This window comes from Drosophila tropicalis, unplaced genomic scaffold (assembly GCF_018151085.1).
Source record: "Drosophila tropicalis isolate 14030-0801.00 unplaced genomic scaffold, ASM1815108v1 contig_845, whole genome shotgun sequence".
Lineage (NCBI taxonomy): Eukaryota > Metazoa > Arthropoda > Insecta > Diptera > Drosophilidae > Drosophila > Drosophila tropicalis.
Window position 1 is genome coordinate 6,184,079 of NW_027173338.1, and position 16,474 is coordinate 6,200,552.

The 16,474-nt window shown below is 35.5% G+C and overlaps 3 protein-coding genes across 7 annotated transcripts in view; all 3 read left to right on the forward strand.

Moving 5' to 3' along the window:
* Positions 1-514: 514 nt before the first annotated feature.
* Positions 515-16,474, forward strand: part of TrissinR (Trissin receptor) — a 49,298-nt gene continuing 33,338 nt past the window's right edge. For 4 of the 5 annotated variants that reach the window (XM_068294781.1, XM_068294783.1, XM_068294784.1 and 1 more), the window contains exons 1-2: positions 515-617; positions 1,253-1,719. The gene's annotated coding sequence lies outside the window, so the exon portion shown is untranslated. Of the gene's footprint in view, positions 618-1,200; positions 1,720-16,474 lie in introns of those variants that run through there. The other variant, XM_068294782.1, reaches the window with a different exon arrangement.
* On the forward strand, positions 10,039-11,121 carry LOC137580478 (alcohol dehydrogenase-like). Its single transcript, XM_068294537.1, has one exon. The coding sequence runs from the start codon at positions 10,182-10,184 to the stop codon at positions 10,944-10,946; it is 765 nt and encodes a 254-aa protein (XP_068150638.1). The 5' UTR covers positions 10,039-10,181; the 3' UTR covers positions 10,947-11,121.
* Positions 13,804-14,852, forward strand: LOC137580549 (alcohol dehydrogenase-like). The gene has a single exon (XM_068294638.1). The coding sequence runs from the start codon at positions 13,954-13,956 to the stop codon at positions 14,716-14,718; it is 765 nt and encodes a 254-aa protein (XP_068150739.1). The 5' UTR covers positions 13,804-13,953; the 3' UTR covers positions 14,719-14,852.

Consider the following 16,474-nt stretch of genomic DNA (forward strand, 5'->3'; position numbering starts at 1 on the left):
CTCTGCCTCTGTCGCTGCCTCTGCTGCTGTTCAGCACGTAAAACCTACCACAACAACACTGCCTCTGTTAGTGAGTTAACAGAGAGCCAGCGCTCGTTAACAGTGGCCAAAAGCGAATGCCGCTCGTTTTGTGGCTCGTTGGCCAACCGTTAGAATGTCGCGATAACTCAAACGTTTCAGACGCGAATAATGCCAAGAATATTTTTCCATTGGATATTACAATTTCTTGGCCGTTCGCGTTGCTCAATAACAAGAATTTTGGAAAATACAAAAATCAAAGTGTTGACTGTGTGTGATTTTGGATAATGAAACATTTTAAAAAACAAAAAGTCAAAGGAATTTTTTGAAAATCAAAACACAAGTGTTTTTTGGAGAAGCATGTGTGAAAAACTTTATATCTTTATATCTTTTGGAATAAAGTGAAAATATTCGAATATTGCATGGACTTATCGATAAAATAAAAAAGTGTATGCTTAGACAATGAAAGATATTGAAAACTAATAAGCCAATATCAGGCAAAATCTACAAACTTTCGTGAAGTGAATATATCTGTTAAGATTTCGACTAGTAAAACTAAAATAAATTCGATTTTTTTTTTTCAAATAACAATGTAAAAGGTTATAGATGATGTATGAAACTAAATTTTTAAAAAACGACAAAATAAATCATTATTAATTTATTTGGATTAAACCTTTTTTTTCATAAATATATTTCTCATTTTTTTTTTTGTTCTTAACGAGCGGCTGTGTAAAAATAGAAATATGTTTATGTGTCTAGGTACTTGTCCGATTTGATTGAGGTATAAAACTTTGTGGTAGGTGCAAAAAAAAATCATTTAGTTTATTAAATGAAATCATTTGATTTCTATTTTTGCTATTTTCATTAAGTAAGCTATATAAATTACGATCTGCCTGTTGGGTATATCGTATTACAATCGGTGTTATATTATCTTATATATGAACAGTCAGGCATAAGGAGAGGTGGATATAGGAGAGATTTTTCCTTAGATTACTCATATTCATTAAAAATAAATATAAAACTAGACTAATATTCCTTCGGCCCAAAGAACTCTCTACTTATGTTCATGTAGTGGAGATCCGTCGATAAAGAAAAATTATCCATTTTCTTACCGTCAATTAAGTACAGAAAGAGATCCTTGAAAATAACTAAGAAGAAGTTAAACAACAACAGCATATTTATCTTATACTTGAATTAATACAATAAAGCCAATTGTCGAAACTTTATTTTTTAGATTTAACTTAAGAACTGAAAAAGAAAATCAATTTGCCAAATAACCAATTTCGAAATGCTTCAAAAATCAAAGAAGTGAATATCTGAATCTTTTCAAGCAAAAAAGTCAATTGAAATTTTACGAAGAGTGTACAAAAAGTAAAAAAAAAAAAAAACCCAAAAAATAAAGTTTTCCATGCAACTGGAGAATAGTGAATACAAACAGCGTAAAACTCCTGTGAAATTGTCCTTTGCATGTTAAATCATGTGGAAAACTAGCATTCACAAAATGCTTGAAACAAGCTAAAAAGCAAAGTCAAGACAATGTTAAGAGGGCATACATAAAACTATACCAAAAGCAAAAACAGAATAGCAGAATATTCAAGGGTAAAACGAAGAAAAAATTAAATTTAACTTAAAACTAAACACATAAGAGAGCAATTTGGTTTTAAGAACTGTCAGCAGCAGTTGCTTTTAACTCTTCACTGGGTAAGTTTTAATTCTTTTTAATTCTTTTACACTTTTATTAGATAGTTATAAGATTTATGTTGAAATTATGTTCTATTGAAGTCAAAGTTGTCTGATGGAAAGAGAATTAGACCATCGTTGAAAAATATAGTATTAAATCTTATAAAGGCAAAGATAATAAGATAATCTAAATCTATCATTTTCAGTTTAAGGTATTAAGTATCCAATATTTATTAAATTTACAAGGAAAGTTATTACTAGTTTGACAGCTTGATTGATTGATGGACGTTTAAATGATGCTGTTCAACAATGAAGTAAAATGTCTTTTATTTGTGATTCTTTATTCTTTTTAGTTTTTTTTTTTTTTGAAATTTTGATGGAATGATGTCATAACTTTTGTGACTTCTTCACTTAATCTAATGTACTTTTTCTTAGTATTAGTTTCTAAGTAAATTCTTTGTTTATACAGAAGGCAAGTCGAAAAATTGACAACAATGAAAAACTTTTGGAGTTCCCTGTAGAAAAAAATAGTTTATCGATGCAAATGTGTCCCATTGCATACTTTAGGGGACTGTTGATACCAGTTTATAGCAGTTTTTGCAGAATTTATATAATCTTAATGATAGATGATCAACAAAATCATTTGTTGAGTGTATTCCTTAATTTACCATTTGTCATACCGCAACTTCCCTCAAAATTTTAAACAAAAATGTAATATTTCAACAATCGAATTTCATTAATTTTCCACGAATTTTCCACACGTGTATCTCTACGAATGATAGACACTTAGATACACACTGGAGGTATGTAGTTAATCGTAATCAATTCCCTCATTTCTTTCGTTTCGTTCAACGTAAAAGAGAGAGAGAGAGAGAACAAAAAAACAAAAAAATCAGGCAAACAAACAACAGGCAAATGATGGGAACCTAACAGGAGAGATGACAGGTGCGCCCGATTTTGATTCCCTGATTGTGATTTTGATTTGCTTGTGCGTGATTCGATTAACAAATTTCACATACTCATTCTTATTTATTTAGGAATGAAGCACATAGAAACACCAAACGCAGTTAAATTAATGGAGTCCTTTGGGGGACACTTTTTAAATTGCAATAATCACTCGTGTTTTCTTTATGATTGAATTGATTGAATGATGGTGGTAAATAGATTCATGGTGGTTGACTTACTATATATACTTAGGCTTAGCCTGGGCTTAGTAGTATAAAACTTCTATGAAAATTTAAACTTAATTCTGAGTTCTGTTGTTCAACATTTCAAGCCTTTTTTATAAGTAAACATTACTTTTAATTTAGAAATTTTTCATATTAGAATCCTCTACGAGTCTATGTGGCTTACATTGCGTATACGTTATTGATTTAACTCTGTTGTATACACATTTCACTGAATGGGAAATTCAGCACCAAAAATGTTTCATTCTTTGTAAGTAAACTGTAACTTGCCTTTGTTTTCAAATTTCCCATTAATATATAATATATTAATACTCATTTTGAGATTATCTAATTTGCAGTACATAGAGATAGCGTGTGAATATCCAGTTAATCATGTCGTTTAGAAATTAATAATTCAAGTTTCCTTTTCCTATTTCTTGGAAGCATTGAAAAGTTTGTGGACAACCAAATTGTTATTCAACAAGAACAAAATTCTTAGCAGATGCGAACCGAGCGTTTCACACTTCTGATTTCCTAATCTATGATTAACAAAACTTCTACAAAGTTTCGAAAAGGAAATTCGTGGAAAAACGGTTCATCATTTCTATGAAATGTGTCACGGGTATTCGTATTAAGCAAGGACAGATGTCATTTCTCATACCTTGAGTTCAGCAAATATGTAAGTACATTTATATATGTATATTGAAGGTACAATAAATCATTAAATTTATGCTTCAGTGCAAACAAATCGAAATGATTAAGTACGAAATAAAATATTATCTTTAGGCATTCTCGACCCGAGTGGTTAAGTGCTTTGCCAAAAACTGAAACCGCAACAACACTCACATTTCCGGCAATTTCCTGTACCCAAAATCGAGAAAGAAATGTGGGGGATGAGGAAAACAGGAGCTTTTAATGAATTCTTGTCCTTCACTCAAGTCATCTATTATAGATACGTATTTAGGAATCTGGATTTTCGTCGAAAATTGTTTTGTTTCGTAAGAAGCAAATCAAATTATCGCCTTTGCGCCTAATTTTACTTAGTCGAATTAATTAAAGTAAATCTAAGAGCTAAGCACGAAAGTCAAGCAACATTTTCCATTTGCAATAATGTCTCTTTGTCACTTCGTGGAAAAATCTTCATTTCATTTCATCTAGAAGCAATCACAAGCCGTGAGTGATTTGCTGCCACTAAGTTGGCCATTTCAAACACACATAATTTGCTTTTATTTCGTTACAGAGACAGTTCTTGGCTTTCCGGTCCCTATAAGAATATGGCTTTTCCCTTTTGACTCATTTTTATTCTCCTATAGTGAGGAATTTTGTAATATGCCACACACACACATACAAACAATCACGTAGCCACTAGCCCCCACAGTTGTTCATTCAAGTGCCCACAGAATGCCAGAGAAGTAACCAAGTAAAAAAAAGGGTAATAAGATAAATTCACTGAAAAATATTTTTGCAAAAGGCAACGAACAGAAGTTAAGCTCCGACCAACCCCAAAAGGCACAAAAGAGATTCATATAAAACTATGCATCTAGACACAAGACTACTTTCTAGAGTTACTAAGCAAACGATTTAGATAAAAGTGGAGAAAACTGGTTACGATTCCATTGAAAAATTTGTCTAATATTCTCCAAATAGTTGGAAGTTTAAGCAGCACAATCTCATCGTTTACCTTAGTGGCTGCGGAATGGAAGAAAATTTCAACCTCAAAGTATGCAATAAGCATTTAATATCACTTATTTGGGAAAAGGACAAACATTTTTAAAAACATTAAAATCCGAATACTGGTTCGAAATCTTATTTATTGGAATGTTAACTCTAACAAAACAAGACTTACTTTCAGACTGATATTCTTTGTCTTCATTAGAGTCTAATTCTAAAAACTGCCTAGAAACCCATTTGAAAGCGGTGTTGCTAAATATTATCTCGAGTCAAAAAAATCTATTAAAGTTATTTATTAAAGCCGCAAAAATGTAATCTTTTCAAGGTTTCAAGGCATATCTTATTCAGAACTGTTGCTTAAAGAAAAATATTTCTTATTATAGTCCACTGTGAAGAAGTTGTGTTATCCAACTTTATATCCGAAAGACTTTTCTTATGTTTTGAACTTGTTCCGTTGTCAGGACTCTGTGCCGTAATTTGCCAGAGTGCAGTTATGAGTTTTTCGGTTTTATGTTTTCTTCCTTGGCACGGAGAGGCATAAAACTGCAAGTTCTGCGGACTGTATAACCCGTTATTGCCAGTCTTTTCAGACAGCCAATAAAATACTATAGGCCAAACGCAATGTAAAAGAATTCTTATTCACTTTCTTCTTTGGTTGTTTTGTTTGTATTAAGTTTTGAAGCTGCTGCATATTTCAGATGTAAACTACACGTTGGGGAAATCTACATATACACAAACAAAGCAAGTGGCAAACAAGGACCTGTAGTCACAGGATGCGGCCTATAAATAGGCACTACAAAATTATTCCAACGATTTGCATATGTTTGCATTGGAATGTTGTTTCAGCAAACTTGGACTTCGTCAAAGTTGAATCGACTTGCCTTTGCCATGAATGTACAGAGTTTCGTCTGCCCTCCTAAACCGAAGGCTAACCAACTCACCTGAACATTAAACCATTTCAATTTCCCCTATATTATCGCCACATTAAATCAGCTCACATTCGGGTTGACTTTTACCGCCTCTAAGCCAAACTATATTATACGGATCATTTATGGTTCAAAGACCGTCAATTTATCATATTTGTTTGGTTTCTGTTGCTGTTGCTGCTTGGCCTGTTTACATAATGACCCAAATAAACATGTTTCCAGGGTTGTTTGGTCCTAGCAATGGCTGCGGCTATGGCTATGTATAGCCATGTTTTTCATGTCCCTTGCATATTAATGAGGACTTTGTCTGCTCTTTAGGCTGAAGATAAATGTGTGTGAGACTGGTTAAACAGGTGGGATGAATGGGTATGGAATGTTGGCTTTTCACATTAGAATTTATATGGTCAAGATTTTGGCAACTTGTATCTCAAGAGACCATATAAGACAAATGTCGGGAGTCTGTTTTAAAGGTGATTGCCATACAATTTCGTTTGGGGTCAACTGCCAATCAGTTAAGTATGAGTCGGTGTGTTTTCTATGTTAGTCAATTGGTAATAATGTTTCATTTTATTGTTAAGAGAAATACACAGGAAGTTTTGAGATGGTAATTTACTGTACAGATGATTGTTAGGTAAAAAAGAAATCTTTCAGTGATTCTCTTGCTGCTAGAAATGGAAAATTCAGTTCACATTTTTGACATATCTATAAACGATATTTTTCCCATAACTACAGCAAATGAGCTAAACTGAAGAGTCAATTGATAAAGGTCAAATACAAGTTCGCTTATTCGATATTGGTGATTTGATTGAACTAGCTCTCTTTGTAACTGAATCGGTATGCGGTTTTGGTACTTTGTATGAACTTTGGCAATATATGGTTTGAAAATTAAACCGCTTTGTAGCTTATGACCTTGCCTGTTATGTAATCAGAACCGCGACTTTGACAGAAAAATGGGAAACAAATTTTACGGACTTGTTGCCCTTTGGTGACTTTGGTATATTAGGCAATATTTGATTACCAACTTGGTAATATTGGTACTACTTCGCAATCAGTTTTACACTTTCCTCTTTTTACGACGCCACACAATTTGCTCTGCTAAAACGTTAAAAACAACGAAGTCGTACATTTGAAATGTAAACACCTCGCCGCCAGTTCTAAACCCTTCTTATGCGTCATAATGTTGTTGACTTTTTGTGGCAACCGGAAATTGTTTTGACGTTTGTTGTGGTTTACCGCTCAACTGATGTTTTGCCCTGACCAAATGACTGAAAAAAAGAGAAGAAAAAAGGAGAATTCTCAACCATTTTAACAGGATGCCAAGTTTCAACGTAACCCCGTTTTGGTTTAGTTTTTGTTTTGTTTACTTCTTTTCACCCGTAAATGAGATTGCGGATTTTCGTTTAGGTATTCAGTTCAGTTCATCTGTTCGTTAGCATAATTTTCTGTTGTCTCCAACGACAGCAACAACAACGGGAATACAAAAAAATGAATTCCCACCAACTGTCGACGTTGCTTGCAACCTAATTATCCTTAGAAGTAGGGAACCTTCATTTGCACCTGTATCCTTTTCTAGTTGTCTCCATGCAAATGAGTTTAAAATTGTACAGAGACCCAAATGAGGGGAAATTGTGAAAAGGAAAACCGTTTCATAAATGCAGTGAGCAAATTACTACCACCAAATTGCGTGATGGCTTGGCCATTTTCTGCTGGGCTACAAGTGTTGACAGCTTATTTACACTCCGAAGTCAAAATTATGAGTGACCTTGACCATAAACTTTACTTTATTTCACAGTTACAGACGTTCAAGTCATTTGTACTGAATAAATAATAAATGCGATAATAATTAGTTGTGTGCATTTTGCCTTCGATTGGTCTTGCATAACGTATACGCCATGTCAGCCGCACGCAATAATAGGAAGAACGAATAAAATACAAAAGCAAATACGCAGTTGACTCTGTCTTAAGGTGAAGGGTGAATGAATCAAGTGCCAAGTCAATAGAAATTAATTTTTATATTCACATGCAATGTCAAAGGCGAAACGATTTTGAAGGCAAAACGTTTGTGTGCGATATGTATGTATGTATGTAACTACTTTTACTCTATTTGAAATGTATATTTATGTACATAACTATCAGCTAAATTGGGGTTAATTGTAATTGACATGGAAAAGGATATATGTAACAGAGACGTATCGATAACTAATCGATATATTTACATGGAAATTATAGGTGTTAGGGTCAGCTTAGGGCTACGAATGCAATGCCAAAGTTTAAGGTCATTTTCAGTTCACTGCAATTGAATTTAATTGTGTGAATTAAACATAAATTAGTTTTGTTCGTTTCACACAAGTTTTTTTTTTATTTTATGTTTCATTACTTATTGTTTTGAAATAAGATTGAAAGGCAACCAATGTATGTGGTTTGATAAGAACCTTCTGAACTCGACAACTGGTAAATAAAGTAAGAATTGTTGGAATTTCAATGAAATATGAAATGCCAATGTAGTTAAGCAATTTAATATGTTTCTTAGTAAGGGCTTTAGAATTAATAGATAATCGATAAGTGTAAAAGCTACTTTTTGACTATGGGCATAATCCTGGTGGGCAGGCAACACGACAGAATCGAAGTCCTTTTTAGCTTGGTCGGATAAAACCTTAACCTTTGTGAAAATGTGAGCTTCTGTGCCAAATATCTGCCTAGATAGAACCGTTTACTGTATGATCTTAGCAACTACTAAGATTGAGTTCAGTTCTACCACAAAATTTATTACAGTCAATAATTGTTTGATATGTTTTTCTATTTCTTGCGTTCTTTCTTTTTTATGCGAGTCCAGTTTATGTAAACAGCCGTGGTCAAAACATGGTTTTACTTTCCAAAAACCTTGTCTGACGTAATTGTTTAGGTCTGGCCAAGTTGTAGCTCTTTGGCAAACAAATATAAAAAAGGAAAAAAACCTAATGCAAAACGAGAAGCGGTTCCAATAATTGACAGCAGATTTGGAAACAACAGACAGCAAGCAAATCAAGTGGTTGGCAATTGAAAAACAAAATAAACCTAAAATAAAAGGTAGGCAAAATAGAAGCAATCCTATCGAGGACACAAAAACCATTTGGTTTGAAGTGAATTCAATGAATTTCAACATACAATATCTATGGACATACAAATATACATATGTGTGTGTGAGTGTGTGTGTGTGTGTGTGTGTGACCAAGTGACTGTGGGAAAAACAAATGAAAAATTGTTTCACCTACTAATACTAGGTACAATTTTTAATACCCTGTAGTAACGGGGCAAATATAAGTTAGTAAAGGGGCACAAGAGTCTATAGATCGTAAATGGACAATATACATTATATACCTATATAAAGACATACATAGCTACAATTTCTAGCAATATCATGACGAAATCGTAATTATCGCAAGAAAAGAGTTGTAATGAATATAATTTTGTACAGGGTAATTTCAAGTTCATACTAAGCATTTATGTACGAAGCTCTTTCGTTTCCGTTTTTTGTTTTTCCTCTTTGTATTTTTACTAGAAATGTACGGAGATTGTCAAAGTGCAATTGTTTCGATTAAATTGATCGATTGGAAGGAATTTGTTGTTGTTCTGGTACTGGTTAGGCACGTTTTGTCCATGGCATTGTGTATGCAAATGAAAATCATGGAAAACCTATGCAATGAAAAGGACAATAACATCAAGGGTGTAAAGTGAACGAAGCTAGAGCAGTAATTGAATATTTAAAGGGTGTGGAAAAATTCTTTGTTAATTTACCATTGATAGGATGATAAGCAAGCAAAAATAGATGTGTATTTAAAAGCTTCTGGATAAGAAATCATATAAAATCAAGGCAAGCAACACACACACACGCTCATCAGTAACGAAAAAAAGAGTGGTTTTAAAATACTTTTAAATAAGATGCTTCATTTGCAAAATTAAAAATTCATTCACTCATTCAATCACTTTGTCCTGCAGCCCGTGTAACGGTCTGGCAACATGAAAAGTGCCATACGCGGAAAAGCAGCAGCTGAATAAATTTGTGAAAATAAACCTTCCTTGGCGTTAATGCTTGAGATTTTTTTCCCATTCCTTTTTGTGTGTTTTTTTCTGCTTTGTTAACTGAAGATGGTCAAAATCCTCAGTCGTTGGCAAAATACCTTTAAGCTTAATTGAAAGTCACAGCAACCAGAACAAAGAGGGGAAAGGTGTAATAAATGAATAGTTGAAATAATTAAGAGCAAAGTAAAATAGTGTTGACAAATAAATAATCCTGAGTATTGTTTGTAACTAAGTTAAAAGGAGCTAAATATAAACTCTAAGAAAAGGTTGCAAATCATAGAACGCCAAAGGAATTGTGTGGGTCCGGGTGCTCGCCATAGACACTTTGTTTGTGATTCGATTTCATCTATGAGTTAATCACTAAGTTAATAACAAAACGAATACTGTGAAATAGAAATTAAACAATGGCTCATGAAAAAAATGACAAAACTAATCGAATCAAATTTTTCAAATCACTTTCTCCTTGACTTTAAAAGTCAACAAAAAAAGTCAAGTACCTTGCATCAAGAGCCAGTAGAAATCAGAACACAACAATCACTCCAGCAGTTCACACACAACTAACAAAACACGAACAAATATTTTAAGCGATTTTATTTCTAAAATTCCTTTTTTCCATTTTCGTTTTCTCACTAAAAGTTGAAAAAAAAAACATAAAACTAAAATGGGTCTCGCTAATAAAACCATTATTTTCGTTGCTGGTTTGGGATGCATTGGTAAGGACACTTGCAAGGCGCTGCTCAAGAGGAATGTCAAGAATCTGATTATCCTGGATCGCCTGGACAAGCCCGAAATCATTGACGAGATCAAGAAAGTCAACCCCAAATCGAATGTAACATACCAGTCTTATGATGTCATGGCGCCCGTCTCGGAGAGCTGCAAGCAACTGGCCAAGATTTTCGCTAAATACAAGAAAGTCGATGTCCTGGTGAACGGTGCTGGTATCCTGGATGATCACCAAATCGAGAAGACCATTGCCATCAACTTCACTGGTCTGGTCAACACCACCACGGCCATTATGCCCTTCTGGGATATTCGTAATGGTGGTCCAGGTGGCACTGTCTGCAACATTGGCTCTGTGACCGGATTCAATGCTATTTATCAGGTGCCCGTGTATTCTGCGTCAAAGGCTGCTGTGGTTAGCTTTACCCAATCTATTGCAAAACTTTCCAAAATCACTGGTGTTAAGGCTTACACCGTGAATCCTGGCATTACCGCAACTTCCTTGGTGCAAAGCTTCAACTCTTGGCTGGACGTAGAGCCGTGTGTGGCCCAGAAACTGCTGGAACATCCCACACAGACTACTGAGCAGTGTGCCGAGAGCTTTGCCAAGGCTATTGAGCGCGATGAGAATGGAGCCCTCTGGAAAATGGATTTAGGCACTCTGGAACCCATCAAATGGACCATTCACTGGGACTCTCACATCTAAATTGTTCTGGGATGATTGGTGGAAGAGACGCATCCACAAAAAATAGTTACGGTTAGATAAAGACTCTGCGAAACAATCGCAGGATAATTCAAGACACGTACAAATATGCACACGATAGACGAAATATTTATATACTTAGGCGATAAGAGGAATAAAAGATCATAACAAAAAAAAAGCATTTGGTAGTTCCCCAGGATAAGAAGGTTCTTAGGGAGTCGTCAAATTTATTTTCGACTAAAGATTGAAATTAAATTTCGTATCGTTAAATCAATGAAACACTTACAATGCAATTTACTCGTTAAACGAAATGAACTACCTAATAAGGACGACGGACCTTAATTTGTGGGACTTTCAACCTACTATCTTGACTCCTCTCCCTTATTGTCGTTTCATTGCCACAATTTAATTTGATTTAGCAAAGATATTTCACACCAAAAATGGCGAAACGGAAGTGGAGCATATAATTCCCTTGACTGGGACCTGGCCAGACCAATGAAAAGAGCAAAAACCCAAAAAGAGATTACTTTTGGGCTTTAAGCTCACAATGGCGGAGTCAATTGTGGGCCACTCTAGTAGCTCAGCTGTCACCCAGGAGGCAATCTCTGCTGTGGTGGCATACTTGATGACAATTTCTTTTTTGTTTTGTGTTTTAATTTTCTTTCGATTAAAAGGTATTGAGGTGGCAAGGCCTGGCAACTTGCAATAACAAGTTCAGATTTCAATTTAAAGTTTCGATCAAGGCAGCATTAAAGTAACACCTGTAACAACTCCCCACCAACTGGCAAGGGGCAACTCTAATGTTTTGCTATAAATTCTAACGCTTTTATGCAAGGACATAAATTTTAGCTAAAACTAAAGGGAAAACCAACAAGACAACAAACAACAAAGTGGCCATCATAAAATCCAGCAAGTAAATCACATTTTCCCTGTGTGTTTTTGCATTTCGAGGGCATAAATTAAATTTAACGCTAAAGAGCAGATGACGAAAAAGAATAAAATATGAAACTGAAACACAAAATCCGGTTACTGCGCCGACTTGGCGTTACCCTTTTACCTCATGCTAATATACTGAAGTTATCTGCATCTCTTCTTTTTGGTGTGCTAGTTAATGTACCTTTTTTTGCATTGTTTGGTTAAAGAGTATGAGGGAGAGTGGCAAACTGAGAGCATAAGACAAAATCAATTTTCACCTGCACTTAAATTGTTATACAGAAAATTCCTTGAAGATGGCGCCAAACTGATAAACTTACGAGGCCAGAATATGTATTAGTTGTGTGTGTGTGTGTGTGTGTGCGCCTGGGTAAAGGTGATGGTAACAGGATATGTGCCGCAAGGCCAACAGATTATAAAGGTGAGATAGCACCGTCTACACCCAGACACATACATACACACTGCGAAAGGAGAGACACAGATAAGAAAGGATACGGGCTTGGCGTGAGCATTTCAAAGGCGATGTGCACCAACGCATTTTGTTTGGAATTTGTTTGACAGTTCGCAGACAAGTGAAAATGTCTCAGCTTTAACAGTTTGAAAACAATTTCGCAATAGTATTCTATTCCAGCAAATACATAAGATCAATGTAGAGAAACTTACACTGTCTTGGTGATTGTTCTCGCCAGACCATTGAGTCAACAGTTTTGACTTGTCGCTGATTTGGGTTATGAAATAAAAGGCACCATTTACTACTTGGTTGTTGTCAACTAAGGATATTAGATTATAAATTCTAAAAATGTAACTAGTATTAAGGAAATCTCACTCCCTCATCCCCAACCTCTTACATTTTGGGCTTACAAAGAGATGAACTTTGATCGGACTCTCCTCAAAAATCATTCACCTAAGGCTAAGGGAAATTCTTTAATTATTCAAACTGTGTGATGGTTTTGCGGTTTTTCATATAAAGTGCCCAAACACTTTTGGAAATGCCCCAAAAAATTATGCTTGTGCATTATCCAATGACATATCCTGTCGTACTTTCTCTGGCAGTGGCCTTTCATCGATTGGCTGTCACGTAGTCGTCCAGGGGAAATTACTTTTCACCCAATTAACATAGCCATTAGCCAGAACTGAATGTGATTCGCAAATAACCAAAAGCACACCTGAACTTTCAATTGCAAGACAAAGCGTCCTTGAAGACAGTTTCATATTAAAGCGTTCCAAGTACTTACTTTTTATATGTGCCATCATTTTTGTCTTTTAATGTCAGACATTGGCAATTTGATTAGCACAATTTAAGCAGCTACTTTCTTAACTCCCCTCAGTTTAATGGGTATTGTCTTTTACCAGGGAATGCCTTTCTCTTCGATTAGTTCTTATTGTTATGTATATTTGTTTGTGCAAAAAGTTTTCTCACAGGCGACAATTCAAAAAACCAAAAAAATAATAATGAATGACCCAAACGATTTTTTTCTCCTTCATATTTATTTTAAGTGTTTGATTAATTTTCCCAGCCAAAAGTTTCGTTTCTCCTTGCAAACGGCCGTCTGGCCATCATAATTATATTGTAATATTTATGCGACTGCCTTTTTTGTTGCTTTTCTTCTTCTTTTTTTTGTGTTGTCCGACACTTGAGCATGATGAATGGCCCTGTCAGAATTTTCAAGGTCCACAAGGCTAGAGGCCCATTGTTTTCGGGCTTTTATCTTTAGTTTTGGTCTGGCCTAATTAATGAGTCTACTTTTTTAACAAAAGCAAATGTGCCTTCTCAAACACACCTCGCTTACAAAAATAGGTATCTAGTTGCATGGAAAGATAAGTTTATTGGCAACTGTTTGAAATCCAAAAACAAAAAATTTAATATCGAAATATCTTTGACTTTAAACGTCAACAAAAAAAGTCAAGTACCTAGCATCAAGAGCCAGTAGAAATCAGAACACAACAATCACTCAAGCAGTTCACACACAACTAACAAAACACGAACAAATATTTTAAGCAATTTTACTTCTAAAATTCCTTTTTTCCATTTTCGTTTTCTCACTAAAAGTTGAAAAAAAAAAAACATAAAAATAAAATGGGTCTCGCTAACAAAACCATCGTTTTCGTTGCTGGTTTGGGATGCATTGGTAAGGACACTTGCAAGGCGCTGGTTAAAAGGAATGTCAAGAATCTGATTATCCTGGATCGCCTGGACAAGCCCGAAATCATTGACGAGATCAAGAAGGTCAACCCCAAATCGAATGTAACATACCAGTCTTATGATGTCATGGCGCCCGTCTCGGAGAGCTGCAAGCAACTGGCCAAGATTTTCGCCAAATACAAGAAGGTCGATGTCCTGGTGAACGGTGCTGGTATCCTGGATGATCATGCGATCGAGAAGACCATTGCCATCAACTTCACCGGTCTGGTCAACACCACCACGGCCATTATGCCCTTCTGGGATATTCGTAATGGTGGTCCAGGTGGCAGTCTCTGCAACATTGGCTCTGTGACCGGATTCAATGCTATTTATCAGGTGCCCGTGTATTCTGCGTCAAAGGCTGCTGTGGTTAGCTTTACCCAATCTATTGCAAAACTTTCCAAAATCACTGGTGTAAAGGCTTACACCGTGAATCCTGGCATTACCGCAACTTCTTTGGTGCAAAGCTTCAACTCTTGGCTGGACGTAGAGCCGTGTGTGGCCCAGAAATTGCTGGAACATCCCACACAGACTACTGAGCAGTGTGCCGAGAGCTTTGCCAAGGCTATTGAGTGCGATGAGAATGGAGCCCTTTGGAAAATGGATTTAGGAACTCTGGAACCCATCAAGTGGGACATATACTGGGACTCTCACATATAAATTACTCTGGGTGATTGGAGAGATGGCTACACTAAATACATATAATTCTGATCAAGAATTTACGAAACAATTGCAGATTAACCCGACTAGACACATGCACAAATGCACATGAATAAATTGTGATACTTTGGCAACTGCTTCTTGTTTTTCCTTTTTGATTACTTCTACAACTGTAGGGGGCATAAGCATCCTCATTCGAAAGAGTTTCATGGAGTTATACTCGAATTCTTAATCGAAGTGAATTCAACTTTGATATATGTACTTTGAAGGAAGTTTCAGCCAAGGTTTATTAAAATTTATTTCAATTTCAAGTTGTCACACTAAATTATAGTTAATTTTGGTATTTTGTTTATATTTTTGTTTCAATTTTACCAATTTCTTAGCTTGTTGATAATCTGTCAAATTTAGTTTTGCAATTTTACAAATTCCTTCGGAATATTTATAGATTTATGGCTTTTAATGAAAGCAACCAAAATACAAGGGAGCAAAATAAGAGAAATATTTCAGGTCATGTCCATTTGGCACTTACTTTTCAAATAAAGATTTATTGCATACTTTCAGGCTTATGTTTTCAATCCATTTCCGTTTCGACATTTTTATTTTTTTTGTGTATTTTGGTATGGGAAATGGGGTTGAAAACGCATGTGTATGAACTGCATTTTCCAATGATTTTGTAATTTATTTCTTTCCTTTTGTGGTTCATTTGATAAACGAAAAATGGCCAAAAGATTTACGATGGGGTAGGTTATATGGCTTAGACTGAGTACAAAAGGCTACTAAGTAAGAGCAAGGGGCGAGGGTCATATTTTAATTATTGTGTTCGAATGCCAAAAGGTTCCAAGCAAATTCATTGCCTTCAACTGGTAAAATATTAAGCTCCTAGTAAACGGTTTAACTTTTCAAGTAGTCTAAGAGAAATGAAATAATATATAAATATTAGCCAATTTATTTAAGCCTGCACTTTTATGAAATTTAACTTTTGATACTGATTTTAGACATCCATTTTCTGGCAGGATGTAATTATGAAAATTTCACAAATCGATAATGACTTTAACATAACTGACACTAAGCTCATTCGAGTGCAGGTCCCTCTCAGCTTTCGCAGTTTTCTCACGCCTGTCACACGCTATTCCCTACCCGTTAACGAAAAAGTTTTTCAAGTCAGGCACAAAAATATTTTCTCTGTTGGCCAGAAAACTTTGCATAATCTTTGGCCAATCCCTGCGTGGCCATAAATTATTGACCATCGATGGTCGGGCATAGCGGCACGAACTTGAATGCAAATTTAATGAAAATTGTCGTGCAAAGACGTTTGCCAATTGGCCTGTTTAAATGGCTTGCTTATTTCGTTCTCTCTCTCTCTCTCTCTCCTTTTGCCATTCGAGCCATATAAATTGCAATGGCCCCTATAAATATGCAACACGAGTCAGAGCCATGATGCCGCTGGCACTTGCCACGCGCGTTTTATTGCACAAATTGGTCCCAGTCAAACGTTGGCGGCCACTAGTTGTTGTCAGCTAAATTGGCTTCCAATATCCGAGTCTCACGTCCTTCTTGTTGTCTCTTCTTCTTCTTCTTCTCCTCGTTGGAACGCAAAACAAAAGTTTACGTTACATACTTTTTTGGCAAACAATAGCACAAGAAGAAACTGCAACAAAGGAAATAAAGGTAGACAAGGTCATGAAATAGTGCCGCCGGTATCTACGCATGCATTCGACTAAGCCCAATGCGATCGACGGCCAAAAAGGATGAGCCA